This window comes from Neopelma chrysocephalum, unplaced genomic scaffold (assembly GCF_003984885.1).
Source record: "Neopelma chrysocephalum unplaced genomic scaffold, ASM398488v2 Primary Assembly neopelma1_86, whole genome shotgun sequence".
NCBI lineage: Eukaryota > Metazoa > Chordata > Aves > Passeriformes > Pipridae > Neopelma > Neopelma chrysocephalum.
In genome coordinates this window covers 372,556-395,055 of record NW_020897748.1, presented here as the reverse complement: position 1 = coordinate 395,055, position 22,500 = coordinate 372,556, and the positions used below count along the sequence as shown (strand labels likewise).

General features: G+C 40.0%; 1 protein-coding gene across 2 annotated transcripts in view; it reads right to left on the bottom strand.

Moving 5' to 3' along the window:
* RSPO2 (R-spondin 2) overlaps nt 1-22,500 on the bottom strand; it is a 104,923-nt gene that overhangs the window by 46,679 nt on the left and 35,744 nt on the right. For both annotated transcript variants that reach the window (XM_027692537.1, XM_027692538.1), the window contains one exon: nt 3,740-3,928. In XM_027692537.1, the coding sequence (XP_027548338.1) occupies nt 3,740-3,928 (189 nt within the window). The remainder of the gene's footprint in view (nt 1-3,739; nt 3,929-22,500) is intronic.

The window sequence follows — 22,500 nt, the reverse complement described above, 5'->3', positions numbered from 1 at the left end:
TTTATAACTCCATAACAAAGATATTTTGTAGTATGCATAGTGGAAAAGAGAGATGGTCAATTCCTAGTAATCTTAATAACAACAATAATTCACAGTAAGTTCTGCTCCGCATGAAATCCAGACTCCAGTGAAGACCAGTTACATTTGGGAAAGCGAAGTGAGGGCACTTGAGGGAACCAACAGGAGCGGAAACCAGCAACCACCAGCATACAAGAGAGCTGTCTTGAACTGTACTCACTGCCTGCAATACTGAGAGAAAATGATCATATTTTGCATAGAGAAGCTGCAGAGTAAAGCTACGAAGGAAACATGGCATTCCTAAATTGAGGAGTTTGGCAATCTTTGTACTGGAATTGGGCCCTTGCTTGAGGCATTCCCTTGTGTTTAAGAAGTCAAAGTAGTAGATGACGATGCACTACACTGCTGAACCTAATACTTTAGTCTTTCACCCTGAGCTCTGGCTCACAGCACCCTACTGTTTTTGCCTCAGATCTCTCTGTCTCTTCTGTAACTTCACCTATCCCTCGTCTGTTCCCATGACCATGACACTCACTCTTCCAACTCCCGCTCCCATCCCTCACCTGCTCGCTACAACGGCACTGGTGCTACAGATCTAACTGCTATCCTGACATGTCCATTGGCATTCCACATCAATCTGTCAGCTACATCACCTCTCTGCAAATCCCTTCCAGAATTTTGTGGTAGTTGAACTCCCTGACTGCTACAATTGCACTGACTATAAGAGTTTCAAAAGGTCATATGCTCTGCCATACTATGTAAGTATAGTCAAGCAAGGATATATTAATGATGTCTTGCTATTTTGTAACAATGTTAAAAAATTCATTACCTTTCTTAATGCATTGAATTAACTATATGTGCTTAATAAATGCTCAATTTGTGTAAAAGCTGCTTTTTCTCTTGTTTTTAATGAAGACAAATGGAAGGGGAAATTATAATTTTAGCCATGTCAGACCCTCCTAGGACAAAGAAGGTGAACCTAAGCAAATGAAGTAGCCAACCAAAGCTGAAGGGAGCTGTAATTTCTATACTCTGAGTGGTTCCTCCCCCTAAAATTATAAAGGTTACTGTAACTACAGACTATGCTGGAAGGTTCAAGATAAGCTCGATCCATTAATCAGTTCAACCATTGAGGTGACAGATTTCATCTTACTCTAATTCAGTTTCATTTTTTTCTCATGAGATTCTCTCTTGAGCAGTTTAGTTCAAAGTCATTAATTATTAAAAATTTCTTGGAAAATTAACAAATTGAAGCTCTTCTCTTGGGCATTCCTCTACAGCAGAAACTGAACACTTTCCCACCTCATGTCCAAAAGCACTGCATTCTCATACTGCAGTGTTCAAGGAAATCATGTCCAGTAGGAGACTCTACATTGATTTCTAGAGACAAGCAGTCTCAAATTTCATGATTCACTGTTACTAGAAAAACAGTCTAGAACCACTTAGCAAATTCAAGACACACATATTTCTTACATGTAGAAAAGAAAATTTGTCTTGAAATCCAAAATTTCCATAATTTTAGACCTGCTGCACTTGGCTGTGGTATTTATTGTGTTACATTTGGCACTAACTATGTTTGGCTTTTAAAATCATGTCAACATTTTCCATAAAAATATGTTCTACAGCTTCTCTAAAAAAAACGGGCAAGTGTTCCAGTAATAAAATGTTAAAACAGCTTTTGTGCCTATAAAGACATTAATAGGGTAGAAATCATTTCAACTAATGTAATTCAAGCCCTATAACTCCCAGAAGGATTTTAGCATAGCCGAAGTTTTTATTATTTTTAGCTGAGATAGAACTGTCTGAGCAATGCAGCCTGTACCAAGCATACCTAAGAGTATCTAACATCAAGTAGGAAGAAACCTATTCTATCTTTAACGACGTTTATTTCAACTCAACTTCAATCCACAAAACGTCTGTACGTCCACAACACTTCCTATGTGCCATGCAGGATCACCAAACCAAGAAAAAAATTAGTATGTGATTTATAAATATGCCAGTTGGCAGTTACGCTAAAATAAAAATACGCAATACAAAAATCATTACAGGGGAATCAGGACTGGTCAGTAAATGCAACTGCATCATTATTCTCACAGAAGGAGACTGTCAAAGGCATGAGGGTGAGACAAATACCAAACGCTCAACACATGCCAATGTGAGTTGGACACAACTCACGTTTATGCTTTTCAAAATCAATCCTGTAATTCAGAGAAAAAGACCACTTCCTGTAAGTGGTCAAACGAAAAAATGGTATATTGAATTCATCCTCCACCTTCTGCAATTAACTTTTCTTTTTTTTCCTTTTTAAGAAAGTAAAGAGTACTGCTAGTACAAACTACTTTTCCCATCTCACAAACACAGTACAGGCTAACATAGATAAATTAATCTATTTCCCAAACCTATAAATATATTCCAAACCATTTTTACATGGGGAAGTTTTCATAGCCCAGTTTTGAGAGGTTTCAAGTAAAGAAGCTGTTGAATTCACAAAGGAGCTACAAAAATTAAGGCCAAGGTTCTAAATTACTTTACAGAATGGATGCATAAACCATATACTGCTCTCATTTAATTTTTTCATCAAAACCTAACCACCTGGTACATATTAGGCAGCACTCTGCAATATTACACAGCAGTTGGGAAGAATACTATATCCATGGAGCCCACGCAGCGAATGCAGAGGAAGAGGTGGGATGGGTTGGGTCAGACCCAAGCATGGTCATAAGTGCTCCTCATCCAGCCCAGACTGCCACTGAGTGACCTCACGTGGGTCTCAAGACTATGTGTGATGTGAAAGCCAGCACATGCTTCTCACGACACGGTGCATCCCAGTGACATGGCACAGCACTGAGGGGGAGAGCGCTGCACATTTAACAAACACCTGATTATTCCAGGAAACAGAAAAGCTCTTTCTCACTTCAGGTTCTTAGGTTTGGTGACCCGATTCTGGTTAGACTATGACAAAAACATTCCCCCCCTAAATACAAATTAGAGGTAACAGCAATGATTAATAATCCATATGGGCAACGTTCCACTTATGAGCATATGGAAAAATCAATATGAATCAGCACAACTACCAGACAGAGGTGAAATAATCTGAGATACCAGAGCACTCATTGATTTTAACAGTTGGGCTTCTAGGCACAAACATGCAAAGAGGGAATCTTGTTGCACATTAGCAGGTTGTAAATTTCCAAATAAAATGCTTCACTAAAAGTGAAAGGTTGTTTGTTTGTTTTTAATAGTACATCTGTTTTATTAAATTAGCAACACTTACATATTAAAGCATGTCTGGTGTGAGGCGTCTGGTCACCTGAAATTTGTACGGGAACAAAAAGTATGACAAGAAGCCCACCCATATATTAGTGCATGCAATAACTAGTACCTACATGAGGCACTGTTAAAATCATTCTTAATCCTTATTTCTTAAAACTAGGAATATCTGCTTAAACCATCATTCTTTCCTAAATTTCTCTTCTAACTAAAATAATGACAATAAAAAAACAACAACAATAAAAATAAGGTCAATGCATCAACTATTTAATCTGCAGAATGTTACGCATCTTGGAATGAGCTGGGACATTCTTCAGCAAAGAAGTCTTATGATGATCTTGAGAACTCTGTGAAAATATCACTCTGTTCCACAACATGTCATCTTAAAAACTGAGCATAAATTATGGCCTTCCTGCAAAAGCAAATGTAAGGGTTCAAAAAAATAACTCACTTGAACATCTGTTCATATCTGGCGTTCGAAGTCCATAGTACCCCGATGGGCAGGAATGCAAGCATTCACCATATTGTCTCATTCCTTCTCTTCGTAGGAAGAAGAATAACTTGTGTTGGCACCTGATGCACCCATTATCCTTTGAACAAGATAAACAACCTTTGCAAATTGGATTTGGTCCATAGCTAGCTGCAAAATAAGAAGATAAATTATGCTTTAAGATCATTTGAGAATTATTTTGGCTGGAGGTCCTCTTCCCTCTAAAGCGTTACTTATCTTCCGCATGACTACAAGAAGTTCTGAAGGGGTAGTTCTGAAAGTGCACTCAGTTCAGACATCTGTACTAACACTGAATAAAAAGAAATGCAATCTCGACAGTTTTAATTGTATGTAGAGCAATTTAATGAATTTACACACAATACAGGTACAGGCAAGGAGAGACCAAGCTCTTTAAAGTTCACCAGTAAACATTAAGTAAAAATGCAGTGCTGGATTCCAGTTTGAAGCTGGGGGCATAAGCATGCAACAGCAACAAAATATAATCATAGAATCATCGAATCAGCTGAGTTGGAAGGGACCTCTGAGATCATCAAGTCCAACCCTTGATCCACTACTGCCATGGTTACTAGACCATGGCACTAAGTGCCACATCCAGTCTCATCTTAAAAACCTTCAGGAATGGAGAATCCACCACTTCCCTGGGCAGCCCATTCCAATGCCTGATTACCCTCACTGTAAAGAATTTTTTCCTAATATCTACCCTAACCTCCCCTGGCACAGCTTAAGACCATGCCCTCTTGTCTCACTGATAGTTGCCTGGGAGAAGAGACCGACCCCTACCTGGCTACAACCTCCTTTCAGATAGTTGTAGGCAGTGATGAGGTCTCCCCTGAGCCTTCTCTTCTCCAGGCTAAACAACCCCAGCTCCTTCAGCCTCTCCTCATAGGACTTGCGCTCAAGTCCCTTCACCAGCCTCGTTGCTCTTCTCTGAACCTGCTCCAGCACCTCAATATCCTTCCTGAACCGAGGGGCCCAGAACTGGACACAGCACTCAAGGTGTGGCCTCACCAGCACTGAGTACAGGAGAAGAATCACTTCCCAGGTCCTGTTGGCCACACTGTTCCTGATACAGGCCAGGATGCCATTGGCCTTGTTGGCCACCTGGGCACACTGCTGGCTCCTGTTCAGCTTCCTGTCAATCCGAACTCCCCGGTCCCTTTCTGCCTGGTTGCTCTCCAGCCACTCTCTGCCCAGCCCGTAGCATTGCAGGGGGTTGTTGTGGCCAAAGTGGAGGATCCAGCACTTGGCCTTGTTGAACCTCATCTCCTTGGAATCAGATCATCTTTCCAGCTTGTCCAGGTCCCTCTGCAGAGCCCTCCTGCCTTCCAGCTGATCGACACTCCTCCCCAGCTTAGTGTCATCTGCAAATTTGCTGATGGTGGACTCAATCCCCTCATCTAAATCATCAATAAAGATATTAAACAGAACTGGGCCCAACACTGATCCCTGGAGGGCACCACTAGTGACCGGCTCCCAACTGGATGCAGCACCATTCACCACCACTCTCTGGGCCTGGCCCTCCAGCCAGTTCCTAACCCAGCAGAGAGTGCCCCTGTCCAAGCCATGGGCTGCCAGCTTTTTCAGGAGTATGCTGTGGGAGACAGTGTCAAAGGCTTTGCTAAAGTCCACATAGACTACATCTACAGCCTTCCCCTCATCCACCAGGCAGGTCACCTGATCATAAAAGGAGATCAGGTCGGTCAGACAGGACCTGCCCTTCCTAAACCCGTGCTGGTTGGGTCTGATCCCTTGTCCATCCTGTAGGTGCTGTGTGATTGCACTTAGGATGATCTGCTCTGTAACCTTGCCAGGCACTGAGGTCAGGCTCATGGGCCTGTAGTTCCCCGGGTCCTCCTTCCAACCCTTTTTGTGGATGGGCATGACATTTGCCAAGTTCCAGTCATCTGGGACCTCCCCAGTGAGCCAGGACTGTTGGTAGATGATGGAGAGCGGCTTGGCGAGCTCTTCCACCAGCTCCCTCATCTTGGGTGGATCCCATCTGGTCCCATAGACTTGTGAGGATCCAAGTGGCTCAGCAGGTCCCTAACTGTTTCCTCCTGGATTACAAGGGGGCTATTCGGGAACTTCAGCACCCCAACATATGCACCTGGAATCACATGCCCATGTGATTGCAACACCATTAGCATAATTTCTGACTTGTAAAGTGAGCAATACTGGGAGTAGAAAAGTCTCTGCAGAACAGGTACAGCACTAGCAACGTGTGCTGTCCCCTAGGTCTCAGGGTCCTACAACAGCTGTCTTCTTGCAGACTCCTCTTGATCTAATAAGATTATCAAGAAAAATTTTTCAAAAAAAGAGTAACAGTTTTAACTTCTAAGAGCCTTTTTCTACAAGTTTTTATCCAAAATGAGCTGAAAACCACATTCACAGACATTACCAAAGGAGGCCATTTAGTGCAGATTACCATTTTAGGTCACCAGTTGCTGTGCATTCAAGTCTATGCCCTGATTTTGTTGGAGTATTTTCTTTTTTTCTTTTAAGTTACTTGGCTGATAACTGCAACACAAACTTCAGATGCATCAGTCTTTGCCCTTATGAGCTTGTATTATCCCGCCTTTCCGCAGAATTGCAGAACACTCCTCTGTCCCCATGGGCTGTCAACTCCTTCTCAGGAGTTGGATCAGCACAGCAAGTTAGCAGAGGGAGGATGGCTCAAGACATTCCTGAAAACAGCATAACTTAAGCAGGTCTGTATGAAATATTAAATTGGCCACAGAACTTGACAGAAAATTGTCAGTTCAAACCTGGTTTACTGGAAACAAAAGAAAAATACTATTCAACAGAGGAAAGTGTCATTGGGGTCTCGAGTTTTTTAATGGAGCCCACCAGAGAGCAGCTGGCCAAATGGGTAAAGACTATGTTTAATTGTTATAGTTTTAAATATTTAAAAGTATTCACACCCTAATGTACTGATCTTGTACTTTTACCTTGTATGGCTGGATAACTGAGGTTGTTCAATTGACGACTTCACCAGTGGAACCAGGAAAAAAAATAAGAAGGAAAAGCCCACCACCCTGTGGAATCAGTAGCTGATAAGCTTTACTTTCACCTTCACACATCTGCACACCACATTCCCATTCCCTCTCTGCTCCCATCCCCCCCCCAACTCTCTAAGTTCAGCATGACAGCATTCAACTCTGATCTTGTTCAAAATAATCCTAGTGGGCGGCAGGCAGGACGAGAAGCCAAGCAACCTGGTGTGAAATAGCTCAGTCAGTGGGACACTGAGTACTGGAGTCCTCTGGCACCAGTCTCACCTGATGAGATCCTCTTGATGGGAATGGCATCCTTACCCTTTGTGGGGTACATGTGACTCTTCGGCACTGTTAACCCTTTTGTAATGAGACACCCTACCAGACCAACTGCTCTATACTCCTAAACCAGTTTCCATCTCCTGTTGCCCACGAGACCCAAGATATAACTTTTCCTACAGTTTGACTTGTAACTATTCTCATTCACAATCCATATATTTAACGACAGGCAAGAAGAGAAACAAGCAGATGACAACCCAGGCCTGGATGCATCCCTCATCTCACTGCCAGCAGGGACTGCCTATCTGTAACCACATCAAATAATATGTGACCACGTACTCCAAAGCAATTGTTGCTTAACACATGGTGGGCAATCCTGTAGACTTCTGAATTCCCTTTTGGCCTCCTTGCATCTCACATTCAGTAAATTTGTACGCCCAGCTTATTCAAGGTTCCTCAGAGAAGCCTGTATCATAACAAAAGAATTAAAAGAAACAAAGCAAAAGCAAAGATGCAAGGTGCCTGAATGTATTCACCACTTAGAGTGGTTTTTGGAATTTGAAACAGCTGAAATCAGATCTGATTTTGACTTAGGGCCCAGTCAATTGCTGAATATGTATATGTATATGGAAATATATATATGGACATAGATAAAGGCTATACATATGGATACAGCTAAAGGGAACAAAACAGCAAGTCTGCTGTCAACAGACAGGGTAAAACTGTCTCAAAGTGGGAAAAAGACCTTTGTACAGGAGTTATCAGGGCTCATTGAAAGAGCTTTAAATTAGCTGTGAAGGGGGAAAAGGATAAATCAAGGGTCACTAAAGATAAATCCAGGGGCAGTATGCCAGTGTCTGAGGGACAGGATGTTAGCAAGGTCCTTAGTCTCCCATCTCAGGGGAAGTAGGAGATGGAAATACATTTAGCAATGAAGATGCCAGGGTAATTAATGGGTTAGAAACCATGGAAGCATCTGAGAATAGTCATGTAGGAATTAAGGCTTCTCCCCCACAAATAGGGTGCTGGGATCAATAGTGCAGCTGAAGTGCATCTCCATCAATGCACACAGCATGGGTAACATGAGGAGCAGAAAGTCTCTGTACAGCAGGAAAAGTATGACATAGTCGCCATCACAGGAACATTGTGCAAGGAGTCACATAACTGGGATGTTGCAATGAATGGCTATAAACTCCTCAGAAAGGACAGGCAAGGAAGGGGAGGCGGTGGGGTAGGCTTGTATGTTATGGGGTGTTTTGGTTGTCTAGAGCTTGATGATGGGAAGGATAGGATTGAGTGTCTGTGGGTAAGAATCAGGGGGAAGGCCAACAAGGCAGGTATCATGGTGGGAGTCTGCTACAGACCACCCAATGAGGATATAGAGGCAGATGAAATACTCAGTAAGAGGCTGGGAGAAGTCTCACAATCCTCACCCTTGTTCTCATGGGGGGTTTCAACTTACCAGATGTCTGCTCAAAATACAACACAGCAGAGAGGAAAGAGCCTAGGAGATTGCTGGAGTGTGAGGCAGATGACTTCCTGACACAGCTGGTGAGGCAGCAAACTAGGGAAGGTAACCTCTGGACCTGTTATTTGGGAATGGAGAAAGACTTGTGGGTGATGTGATGGCGGGAGGCCATCTTGGGTATAGTGATCACCAAGAGGTAAGAGTTTTTGGTTCTTGGTGAAGTAAGGAAGGGAGTCCACAAAATCTCTGCCTTGGACTTCTAGAGGGCAGACTTTGGCCTGTTTAGGAGTCTGGTTAATAGTGCACTTGGGAGGTAGTCCTGAAGGCCAACAGAGTCCATGAAAATTCTGACTTCTTGGCTACAAAATGTCTCTCTTTCCTTTATGACTGCTCACATGTTATTCTCTTCAAGCACCTTTTTTTACTGTTTCTGGTAAAATGTCTTTGTTCTGCAGGAAAATTTAATTATGCTGACTGGCTTCAGCCATGGTTCTCACAGAAAAGTAGCTAGCAGCATAAAATGAACTTTCATTATCCTGTACTATTTTTTGTTCAGGAGATGGATGGCACATTTTTCACAGCTTGAGGTCAACTCAAGATACATGAAAGAGTTCAGTAATACAGTAATTCCGTAAATTGTACACATTTCTCCCATAATTTTAAGTTACACGAAGGTTTCCCAAACCGTAATATCCGGACCTTCCTCCTTCTTTATCTCCCAGGCAATCTTAAGAAATTTTTTTAATTTCTATGCCTATATTTTTTCCCCCCTCTTATAGGAACACTGTGAGATGCAAACTTGTAAACTGCTCTGAGATCCTCAGATATGAGGTACTGTATATATGACACATTTATCATTACTTAAATGAATTATTATTTAACTCATACATTGAATTTGGATATCACAGTTCAAGATTGTCACATAATTAATGGTCACATAGTGATGAATTTCCCTGTTGGTCTACTATTTACTAAGTGATAATAAAATCCCCAAAATGCATCTGATATTTTTCTTTCTTTAGCACATTAAGAAATTTTTTTTAAAAAAAGCTGAGGAATTATACAGTGGTAAGGGAAAATAATATGATTTGTATGTTGTAATACAAAGAATAAACTTTATGAAAGAATCTGAAAACTTCCCACTGTGCTGCTTAGGTACCAAACTGAGTAATTCCTGGGTATTATCTATGCAGTAAGTTATTGTAAAGTGCATACCACTGAATCAGGGTTCTTCCACGTTGTTGTTGCTTATATTCTTTTCAGAGCTTCACAGGAAGCTCTGACTTCTACAACCTTTTTATTACTTCAGTTTGTCCCAAAGCAGGGAAAAATCACAATATGCTCTACTAATAAATTACTTGGACAATGGACATACAGCTTAACAAAACAAATACCGTAGCGCTGGTTTTGGTGTCACATAAACATGCCTTCTTGAATATACCCACTTAATTGTCTCTCTTTTGCCCCTATATACACAGGCTATAATTAAATCCTACGAAATCCTCCCCGCCGCAAAGTCTTCTCTTCCCATCTCGGTTTCTTAACATAGTAAATAGAATGTATTCTTATCACATAACAGCTTTTTTGAGTTTGCATATAATTGCTCTTTGAAGGAGGAAGTGAACGCCTCTGCATTCCACAGAAACATCTCTACGCTTCCTTTTACATTTCTTTACAACTTCTTCGTTTTCCTTCTATATTAGAGTGCAAGAAAAAATAACAAGCTTGCAAAACGTGGTCAATCACATTCCAAGTTACCAACTGCATCACTTGCAATGTAAAACATCACGCTACTCATCCTTATTTCAACCCTGCCTGGAACACCCTCCTCAACATTGTGTACCAGGCAGGAAGGTTTCCTCCAGCCAAGTCCCTCATGGAGACTTGCTCCTTCCACAAGGCCCACAAATGTTAACCAGTGTCAGAACACTGCTGTCATCACATCATAAAACTGAAAATGCACACATGCTCTAAGTTAGCACCATCCTCTGGCTCTCAAAGCACATGACTGCCCTGGTTGTCTATTAAGACTGTAAGGTCCTTGCAGCAGAAGTAATGTTTTGTACAGCCACATAAGTACATACAAGTGTGAACACTGCACATAAACACAAACACACACCTTAAAACAGATAACCCATTTTCTATTCCTTCTGCTTCTACAACTATAGTCTAGAGCATTTCCATATTTAAAGAAAAAGCATTTACAGACTTGATTCCCTATGTAGTGCTCCAAACTTAAACTTGGTATTAAGTTTGCCAAGTTTAAAAAGGTTACTTGAGAACACAGACTAGTACCCAAACACTGAATGAAACACTCCTGAACCCAAGGGTGTTCAAAGTTTCATGGTTTGGATCCATATCAAGTAAAATCAAATGTCAGCTAATTACTTTAACTCTTGTCTAGATCAAATGTATTTAAGCCAGATTGCTGAAGCAGTTTTAAGTGAATTGTTATGACTATTTGAAATCACAAGAGAATCAACAGTGCAAAATGAGTCTAGCCTGTTCCCCACAAGAATACAAGTTGTTCTGTAAGCAAGAGAACTTAGAGCATTCAAATTTTTGTGATCTTACTGTCCCTGCAGCCCATACAAAAACTGCTTCTAATTTTTGTCTTTCTTATATACCTACTTGTTGGGTGTCACAAAGCTCTTTTGAACCTGGTGCTTCAGCTCACCACAAGAACCTGGTATTTTTATGCTTCCATAAAAACCAGGCTGAAATGGACAAATGAATCCAAAACCAACTGGAGAAAGGACAGCTGGGCAGAGAAACAAGCAGGAGAAAAAGTCATTCCTTGAACAAAATTTCTTTAGAGAGCCAAGCTAACATGCGCATTATGTCCCTAATATCACTTGCTGTCTGTTCGCTGTGTCACTATTTGGCAGACTTTGGTCTTTTGAGCTCTCTGAAGTCAGAAACTGGGCTTGCTGATGCAACATCCAGCTTAACAGCACTCCTGCTTTAACTGGGACTGCAGCCACATAAATGCTGGTAATTGGATTTTAGAACAGATCTTGCAGAAATGTCTCCAAGACACTTAACACTGTAAACATGAGATGTGCAGATGGGATTCAGAGAAGGGAAGCAACTAAAAAATCATTACAAGCTGCACTTATTACAGAAAGAGTAGATATCATAATCCTGAATTCAATTAATGCTATAAAGATATCCCATACATATCGCAACAAAACCAACTAAAATACATTCATGCTTGGCATATCATATGTATTCAGGGTACCAAAGAATGGAACAAGACATATAGCCTTATACATACACCAATATTACATAGTATACCAATGTACTAAGACTGTAACACTGCAAGTTCACCGTAGTTAAAAAACATCTGATGGGCTATGTGCAGAAGCTGGCCAAGAAAAATATCTATTTTTCATTAGAACTTTGTAAAAGCAAAAGGAAGTTTTAGACAGAGAGCCTCAATAACAAAACAAAACAAAGAAAAAGGCTAGTTTGTTTCTAGTAATTAGCTTTCAGATAATTAAAAGATTCAAGGTCAAAGGGGATTTTTATGACCAGTTAGGCCAATGCCCGGTACAAAGAAGCCACAGAACTTGTGCTTTACTGAAACATATCATTTAAGAAACCATTCAATCTTAATTTTTAAATTGTCAGTGGTAAGGAAACCACCACAACCTTTGTTAAGATATCATAGGGGCTAATCACTCACACTGTTGAAAATCTGCAGTGGAATTTTGAACTTCAAATAGTAACCACTGGACCTTTTCATATCTTTGCCTGCCAGTTTGTTAACAGTTTTTCAATGTTTTTTTCCCAATGCAGACCCTCTGATCAGGTCAAGTCCTAACCTCCTCATGGGTAAGATAAACAGAGCAAGATTCCAGAATGTCTCACCGCAGGGCAAAGTATCCAGTCCTTTGATCAATGCCTTACCATTTTATCAACAGCCTTATGGATACCAAAAAAAGAACTCAGCATTGGAAAAGCAATTGTACCAGTGCCAAAAACAGAAGTGATGTAACTTCTCTACTTTTCCTAGATGTTGCTCTCCTTAAACGCTCATGGTGTTATGTAAATTTTTTTGACCACAAAGATACCATTTCCCAAATACCACACTGCTCTGGGTAGGAAGTTACAGAGATCACCCAGTGTTCTTTCTCAGGACACTGGGTCTTCATCACTCAGGATCATTTTCTCTGAAGCTGTCCACAAATGAGAAAACCCATGTTTCCCACTCTTCCTCTGAAGACAGATTAACTGTAGGGTGGCATTTCACTTCAATGAGTTTGGTATAAATCTCACCAAATTTATTCTCATAAGCAGTTTTTTTCTGCTTATTATGAAACAATTTCTTCACTTCCTTTGGAGGTCTTCATTATATTTTCAATATCGTAATTTTATGCTTAAACTACTCTCATTTATCAGCTCATTTCATTATCTCATTATTGATATAATGTCCTTCTGATTATTCTAGTGTAGGCAGAATTTTGTCTTCATTCCACCTATATTCAAACAACAGTAGGCTTTTATTCCACTTCCAAATCAAAACATTTTACTGTTGCTACACAGCTATCCAGCTGAATACTTTCAGAATTTTCCATATTGTTTTCCCCACCACCACGGTAGGGACAGTCACTATGATACTGATACATAATATTGATATTATTCTCCTTCAGCACCCTGGCAAGTCTCAAGAACTCACCTACGTGATGAGCTATTTTGCAATATTTAGTGACTACAGGCATTATCAGCATTGAATACTGACTACCAAACTCAGAAGTCTACCAATAAAATGACTCATTTGTTGGTTTCAGGATGCCTTGTTTACTTAGATGTTTTGAGAACATTACTGACTTTTACTCCGGCTAGGCTGAACTGCTAGTAACAGAGGTACCTCAGCCATCTTTCTTCATTCAACCATCTTTAAAAGGTATCTCTCATAGTTCACTTCCTGGATATCTACTGTCAACTGGAAACATTTAACTCCCCTTGTCCTCTTCTGTCAGCTGTTCTCAGTTTACCAAACTTCACTTGCCTTAACTCTACTGAATGCTGCTTCCTCCTTCTACTTGTGATGTGAATTCTCCTTCACAGTTTCTCTCTATTTAGTTCCTTGGGTGAAATTTCCTCTTCCCCTGAAAACTGAGTAGTTTGGTTGCTCAGACCTCTTGCATTTCCCCAGTGTTCCCTAGTGATGGTATTTGTCCTTCCCGTCCAGAAATCCAGAGCTGTCACCAATTTACATTTTATCCATGGGATGTTCATTCTGTCTACAGGATGGAAAAAAAATATGGAACATCTGTTGCAGGTCACAAACACAACTCCATCACCTGCCTTCCTAAAAAACAAGTACAGAAATAGACAGAGAGGAAAGTGTCCCACCCCCTGTTAAAATGTTCTAGAAAATATTAGCTTTTATTGCTATTTTGTGTTCACAGATTCACCAGTTTTATTCTAGGTCTTCCTGCTGCAACTGACACACTTGAAACACTGGCAATAAAAGGTTCAAGCATCACAGCCATAAAGTGCATTCAGAGACAAAAAAAGGTAAAATAAAATAAACCAAAAAAAAGCCCTCTTTCCTTGTGTTCATCCAAGTAGACCCACTAAAGAGCCTGTTAAAAAAAAAAAAAAAGCCACAACAAAAACCAAGCCTTACCAACCAACTGGTTCACAAATACCACTCCCAGGTCCCCATCCCCCACCAAGTAGTCACATGTGGTATATGAAAGTCTTACATGATGCACATTCACGTGTATATTGCCAATCCCACTCCTGAGTTTTAACTTATAAGCCAATCCATTTCAGATATAGTAAGAAACTGCATTATTCTAACAAATGAACCAGTCTCTTCCTTTAATCCACTCAAGTTGTTGATTTGTAAAGCAGCTGCTTCAGCTGTCATCACACTGAGAAGAGTCCCTCCAGGATGACCTCTGTTTCATCTCCTTATGAGTTGATAGATTGATGCTTTTTTTAGAAACCCTATAGTCTAACGGTACTGAAACATGGACAATACTTGCCCACTGCTGTACTGTTTGCACAGCTCTGGGCATTTTTGCCTACTCCAAATCTCAAAAGTCTTTATCTTATCTGGTATTTTCAGTGTCTGTAAAAATATTGATAATATAACCTTTGCATAAACTTCCATTGGGGTTTAGGATACTTTATAAGCCCCAGATAATTTGGTTAAATGTCAGTAACTTCATGTAACTTCATAGTAACCTCAAGAAACTCCAATCATAAAACTCAAGAGGACTTTTAACATGCAGTACTTTTGAAGGATAACTCGTCTTCCAAATGCTTTTATTTAGATTTTACATTAATTATACTTTCAGCTTTATACAGATCTAGAAAGTAAACCATAGAAATACCTCAAAGCTGCTCCTTAAAAAGAAGCTGTTCTTGTTCTTCAAACACCAGCAATTCAGACATGGAGGCAAAGCACCACAATCATCTTTGGCAACAGCACAGTTTTCATTACATCTGATAAAAATGGCACAAATCAACTGACAGGTGAGAGGTCCAACCTCCAGTCTTCTCTACCCCCAGGATCTACCCCAATGCTCAGCTCTCTCCGAAATGCCCTTCGTGCAGTGGTGGGGTTCTTCTGCCTTAGTGGCACAGCAGGCTGATTTCAGTGAAGGGATGGCTACAGCTCCCTTCCACCAGGCCACCACGCAGTAACTCACCGGGCTCTCGCTGCAGTGAAGCACAGAGGAGTGTGTCTACTGAAAAGCCTGGGTGCTCAGCACACAGAGCTCTGTGCTTGCACAGAGCTGACCTTAAACCATCTACAGCAGGAATTGTGAGTTTTCAAAACCAATCATGGTGCCCTCCCAAACAAGCTTTTGAAAATCACATTCCTCACCTAAGACTTTATCTCTTTCAGTTATATCCACTATATCTTACCTATGTATGAGGCACAGGAGCTCCTTCTAGACTTTGAATGTGGCAAGAGATAAACAGGGAAGACAGTACATGAAAATCACCATGTTGCCCAGGTTACTGCAGGGGGAATTTTATTTGCCTTCCATTGAAAATAAATTTCATTGGGAAGCATGAGCAGACACTCAAACAAAGGCTAGTAGTTCCACTTCTAATACAGAAAAATAGTAATGCTTCTTCCAGAGACTTACTATACCTTGGACCAACTCTTTATACATGGTGTTGGTGTGAAAGCCGCAAATGGAAACAAAAATTAAAAAAAAACAAACACTCCTTTACTTTCCCCACCATGCTGGTGGGGAAGCCTGGCCAGTGGAGTTCGCATGTCCCAGGTGGTTAAAAGTCACTTGAACACCAGTCTCAGACTTTTCCATTTCATATTCCGCTGATACAGTCATTCAGAAAGCACAGACTGTCACAGTCTATTCCGTAATTACACAGATGGCATTCTGTGCCTTTTCCCCACGTACATATTCTGTGTGCCACTATCTGATAGCACATTCAACAGCAATTTCATCCAGCATATTGCTGCTGCAAATCAACATCTGGGACATAAATCCTATTGGAACAAAGTCCTAGGCATTTAAAAAAATTCACTTTTTCCAAGTCTTTTAATATCTAGAATATTTCAGCTAGCTGCTGTGGATAAGATTCATCTTTAGCATGCAGGTGAATAAACAGAGATTTAATTTTTCCCCTTTGATGGTGGGTTTACTTTATCTTCCATTGTAAGTTATAACCTTTCCAAGCACTGAAAACTGCAGGGATCCAACAGAAGCATTCCAACAAAAACACAGTTCCAAATCCAGATCCACCCAAACCACTGAAGACAAAACATTATTGGCAGCACTGCAGCTAAAGAGGTGAAGATCCAGAACACTGCTTAAGACACAAAGTACAATGACATACAAGAAGACTTTATGTATGGTGCATGATATTTCACTTTACTTTTTCATACTTTTACTGAGCAATTCCTAAAAAGGTAGAAAAGACTGAGGAACAGAAAAAAAAAAGTAGTTAGAGAAGGAGCTCAAGTCTTTCTTTTCACTTCCTGGAAGATGAAATGAAACATATTTTAAAAGTCATAGATCTGTACTCTGAAGCTAGACAACCCATATAGAAATTCCAGCAGAAACAAAGAGAGGCAAAGACTACACAGTTACTTTCATTGTTATATTAAGTACCACTAAACTAACAAATACATTCTTAACTATTGATATGATCATATTTTATTGTTCAGCAGGAACTGGCATGTAACAAATAAATGTTTGACTGAGATTTTAAATCAGGAGCAGTGAAGAGCATGCCTTATTTCTCCAGATTATAAAGCAGTGAACACACTGCTTAGTGTTTCATAAATATCAAACAGCTGAAATATCGAACAGCATGTAAATGGAGGGGTTTGCTTTCACTTCGCACCTAAAGAAGGCAGCTTGAGCTACATGATGTGCAACACACTTCTGATGGAGGAGGAACAGGTAACAAAGCACATGGGGATATGGAAAGTTTTCCAGATATCCAGATAAATTCCTTTACACAGGAGATCCCATGGAAGGAGATACCGCAATATAAGAAAGACATTAAGCTACTGGAAAGTGTCCAAAGGAGGTCAATGAAGATGGCAAAGGGCCTTGACGGAGCGGCTGAAGTCATTAGGTCTGTTCAGCCTGGAGGAGACTGAAGGGAGACCTCACTGCAGGTACAACTTGTGAGGGGGAGAGGAGAGGCAGGCACTGATCTCTTCTCTGTGGTGACCAGGGACAGGACCCAAGGGAATGGCCTGAAGTTGTGTCAGGGGAGGTTTAGGTTGAATATTAGACAAAGGTTCTTCACCCAGAGAGTGGTTGGGCACTGGAACAGGCTCCCAGGGGAGTGGTCAGAGCACCAAGCCTGACAGAGTTCAAGAGGCATGTGGATGATCCCCTCATGCACATAGCGTGACTTTTGGGGATGGTCCTGTGCAGGGCTGGCAGTTGGACTTGATGATCCTTGTGGGTCCCTTCCAACTCAGCATATTATGAGTTCTATGAAGTATCAGTGAATGAAATGGAAACAAAGCATTTTGGAAATGTGCTGTAATTGCAAATAAGGGAACTAAAAGGATACCTTCACAGCTGGAAGTATCCTTTCCCACACTGAGTCAGCTTAAGAGCAAAAAAGCTCACCAGAGGAAAAGACTCCTAGGTAGCAATGCAGTTCAGCTCAAATGAGATTAAACTCAGGACAGCACAGGACGATATCCACGACTGCCCAATAATCCATGAACATTTACGCCCAGAGATATCTTTTGAAAAGAGCAGAGACATGTTAGTTATAAATCACATATAGTCTCATATGTCAGGGCCCAGCCCCTAAACTGAAAAGGTTACCAACTTTAACATGCAACCAGCACATATAGTGTCTCAAGAATGAAGGAAAATTATTTTTCTTCCTCTGAATGATCAGAGACTGACAGTAATGAGGGGGAAATATTATGCTAAATCAAAACTCGTGTCTAATTTCCGTATGTCACCAACATACTCAAAGCCAAGCTAGTTATCAGATTACACACAGAAAAGAATTTTCTTTCGTCAAACCGGCATAGGCTTGCAGCATGTGGCACAGTTTAATATCTAGGACTTTCTAGGCAATTTTTAATCAGTTAACTCTCATTTTCCAAGGACCTGAAGTGTTCTGCGACTCCTTGGTCACTGCAGTAGCCTGTGACACATAGTTTAGTAACCTGTGAATTGAAGTACTTTGTGCCAGTTCAAGTCTTTAGCCTGCATACATCTGAGTAAAAGGTAATAATATTTGTCAATATATTTTAATAAGTCCTTCCTGGTCATAATAAAACAAATTATGATATGCTAAATAAATTGCCTTATTTTTTTTATTTTTTTTATTACAAAGGCTGTACCTCTGAGAGGAAGAATGAACTAGTCAAGAGAGCCCTCAGCTTAGGATAAGGCACACCTAGGTTCAAGCAATAATTCAGGCACAGCTGTTTTTATGACTTGGACAAGTAGCTTAGCTTTTCTTACTCTTTTCTCATTCTTAAAATTGAGATAATAGAACTTCACTATCTTGGAGTAAAACGAGTGTCAGTGGCTTAAAGTAGGAAGTTACATGTGTTTATATGTTACTTCAAAAAAAGAGTGAGAAAGAAGAGATCGATCTATTAAAAAATGTAAAAACAATAATTTCTGAGTATTTCATAGAAGAGAAATGATTACTCCAAAGTTCTTCCATCAGGTCTCAAAACACATCATACTAGAGACCACCAGAGACAAAAATTGCGTAAGCCCCTGAAAAAAACAGCTATTGAAAAATGCATAAAAATTTTCAAATGAGATGCTGAAAAACTGGCAGCTAAACAGATACTTTGATATTCAAACAGGTTTTTATTTTCAACATTGCTGTACATTAACAGACTTCAATCATTTCAACTAAGTTAGTAACAGCCAGGAACACTCCAGTTATGATTCTCCTGGTACAGTTTTCTGAATGATTAATGTTTGTTGATAGTTTTCCAGAAAGGAAGGATTGTGTAGCACAGCCTTGGTGCAACTACGGTCTTTAACTCAACTTGCAAAGTCATCTTGTAATTATAACTCCCATAACTAGATTTTTTAATTCAAAGCAATTAACTCGAAGAAAGAAAAATTATCTTCCCAATGAAAGCAGAGGGTATAAGTTTTCTGTAAAGATGGGCAAAAACTCTTTAAGAATTGGACTATTAGGAAAGCCTGTGGAGAGCCCAAATAACGTCACATGAGTAAAGAATATCATAGCCACACTGTCATTTAACAAGAGCAGCCTAAAAATTAGTAGTACTAAAGATGCTCTCATATATATTGGTCCAAAATCCCTTAAATAAATAAATAAATAAACATTCTTCATTCACAAAACTATGTGTAAAAAAAAACACCTTTGTGTGGATATGTCTGGACTCTAAAACAAAAAGTCAAAATGACTGACAACAAATTTACTTCATTGCATATGAAAGCTCATATCCTGGGAAATTACCCCCTAATACACCACTTTGCTTCACAGTTATTTCATAGATAGAAAATATTTAAATGCATCTCTCGCTTCGTAGCTCAGACTTACTTCAGTTTATAGTTTCATAAGATTTTTAGTAAGTATTTGTAAAACATAAAACTGCAGCTGAGAATCATAAGCACATTTTCATCTCTACCACCAGAGGCACACTTTTAAGGAAATTAATATACTTTTTTTTGCCTCTGAAAAAAACAGCACCAATATTTAAATTTATATTTGAACACTTGACTACTTCAACTGAAACCTCAAATTACATAATCTCTATGGTGTTGGGTTTTTTGTTTCTTTGCTTTTATTATTTTTCTGACATTGTGAAGCATACAGAAAACAGCCTATCCTAACCTGAAGCATATTTTTTAAAACTGGAACAAATTTTACAGTTAGAATATTCTTCAAAGTATAGCTCCTCTCCAAAACATGACTGCAAAACCAACATGGTGGTGTTCCACACTTGTGTCTCAAGGACTTGCAGAATAGTTTGCTCAAGTTATGAGCATGTGTGCGTATGTATGTGCATGTGCAAACATACTCCCTGACAAAACCAGCCCTAGAAAACAAGTAATTAAATCATGTCACACAAGGTGCTTGTATTTCCCTCAAAGATTTTGTACTCATTATGGTTTCTATCAAACCACTAAAAAAACTTGGCCTTCATAATTAAAAGATGGAAATAAAGGCAGAATTTAGGTTGCCAGTGCAATTTTACTTCATTATTCTTTAAATATACAAGCATTTTTTGTCACAATGATGGCTTTGCAAAGCCAACAGGACAACCACCTTTTATTACTATGAAGCTAGAATGACAGAGAATGTATGCAGGTCCCACAGAAGGTCCTTACCTTGTAAAATACTTTTTATATTTTCAAGATTATATTATTTATTTTTTTAATTTAAAATATAAACACCATGCCTCAATATCATACTCTTAACTGTTACCTAAAAACTCATTTTCAGCAGCTTATACTACAATTCTGGAGATACAGCATAATCCTAAACACGAGGTAACTCCTAATTTTAATTTATACCTAGCAAGTAACATCAGGGTCTCCTTACATTCACAGTCATGGGACAAGACTCAGTGGTCCAACTCACTAAGATCAAGCACCCAGCATCACCTCCATGAAAGGAGTTTTATGAAAGCAAGAGGCTCTGCACACACAGCAACTGCCACTGCCTCCATGGGGAACTGCAAACTCCTGGCTTGGCAGGCCTGCCTGATCATCACAGGCAGCCAGTGATCAAAAGTTTGTGACTGCAGTCAACCTTTTACCAGCAGACCTGACTCCAGCTACTACCGCTTTCCACCTGAGCAGGAGCACTGGCCCCTGTGATTCTGACGCTGAATTTGGGGCACACTGAAATACAAATTGATGTTAACTTTGGGGCTGTTTTCCTTTAAAAAAAAGACTTGCCCTAATCTGCCCAAACAGAAAATGAAACAGATAAGTATCTGATCAAGATAAAAGATAAAGTAGATGATTTAGAATCACCATGAAAAATACAGGAGAAATAATCATGGGTGATTATCAGACTCAAATATTTTACTGCAGCCAGAGGAGAAGACTGGAGAAGACAGCTTCCCCTCTCTACAAGTTTTCTGTAGGGATTGTTTGATGATGCAGTGCAGTCAGGTTAGACTAGGATTCTGGCAAAAAGGTATCAAATATCCTGCAAAGACAGAATGAAAGGGGAGGGGGAATGGCACCTTCCTATCCCCATTCTCTCTCTCCTACTCTCCTCATATATATCACCATTCCCTGTGGAGCTATTAAACTCAGTGTATAGCCCCTTACAATTACTTATAACCATCTGATTTTTATAACTTCCCACTCCAGGCTTTCATTAACCCCAGACTCACTTGATGCCAAGTCTTCCTTCCTGGAGCACCAAGGCTATGTGTGGAGTCCAGCTGGCGAGTCAGGGAGACATCGTAAATTGGAAGAATGTGCTGGAGCTACTTAAAGTTGTGGTGAACCAAAGGAAAAGGACCAATTGCACAAAAGATCTAGGAAATGGATAGAGGGTGTTAAAATATCTATCAAAAGCATTATTTGTGAAATGACATCCAGAGGGAAAGAAAACCTAACACTAAAGACAAACCAAACTCATCCATCCAGACCTGATTCTGCACAGCGACCCATAAAAGCAGACCCCAAACAACCACCACACACTTATTGTCATACATTTCCTGATGTCTAGAAATGTAGCACAGACAGAAAAGCAGCAGATTTCCAAATCTTGTTGATGTGCCTCTAATTTTAAAGCTGCCAGACTTAATTGCTTTTCACAACAACCTCACATGGCATGCCTTGACTGGGAACATATTTTTATAGCTGGTTATAGCTCCCTCTCTCCAAATGGAAACACTGACAGGTTTCTAATTCCAAAAATATTATCAGGAACCATAACAGCATGAGTCTGGCTTAAAAAATAACCTGTGACCTGGAAAGTCATTTTTAACACTTTATGTTTTAACATTTTGTGTGCTTTTCCAGGGTTGGTTAAAGGTAAAAATTAGAAACTGAAAAAGAATCCCAGGTGCCAAAAATACACAGATTTCCCTCACTCTCCACTATGGTCCTTGTTGAACAGCTGTGTCCTTCATCTCCAAAGATGGAGAGAAAAACATAATTGTGGCATATACCTGCACAAAAACATTGTGCTATGCTTAGCTCTGCTTTGTTGCAAGTATTGTAAAACATTCATTTTACTTTAGCTTTTAAAAATTAGTTAATTCATATGCGGAAAAACAGACAGAAGGATGCATAAAGAATTTCACAGAACCATAGAACCATTGGGATTGGAAGGGACCTTTAAAGGTCATGTAGCTCTAACCCGTCGAAATGAGCAGGGACATCTTCAACTAGAGCAGGTTGCTCAGAGCCCTGTTCAATTTGACCTTGAATGTTTCCAGGAATCACAGAATATGCTGAGTTGGAAGGGACCCACAAGGATCATCAAGCCCAACTCTTAGCCCTGCACAGGACCAT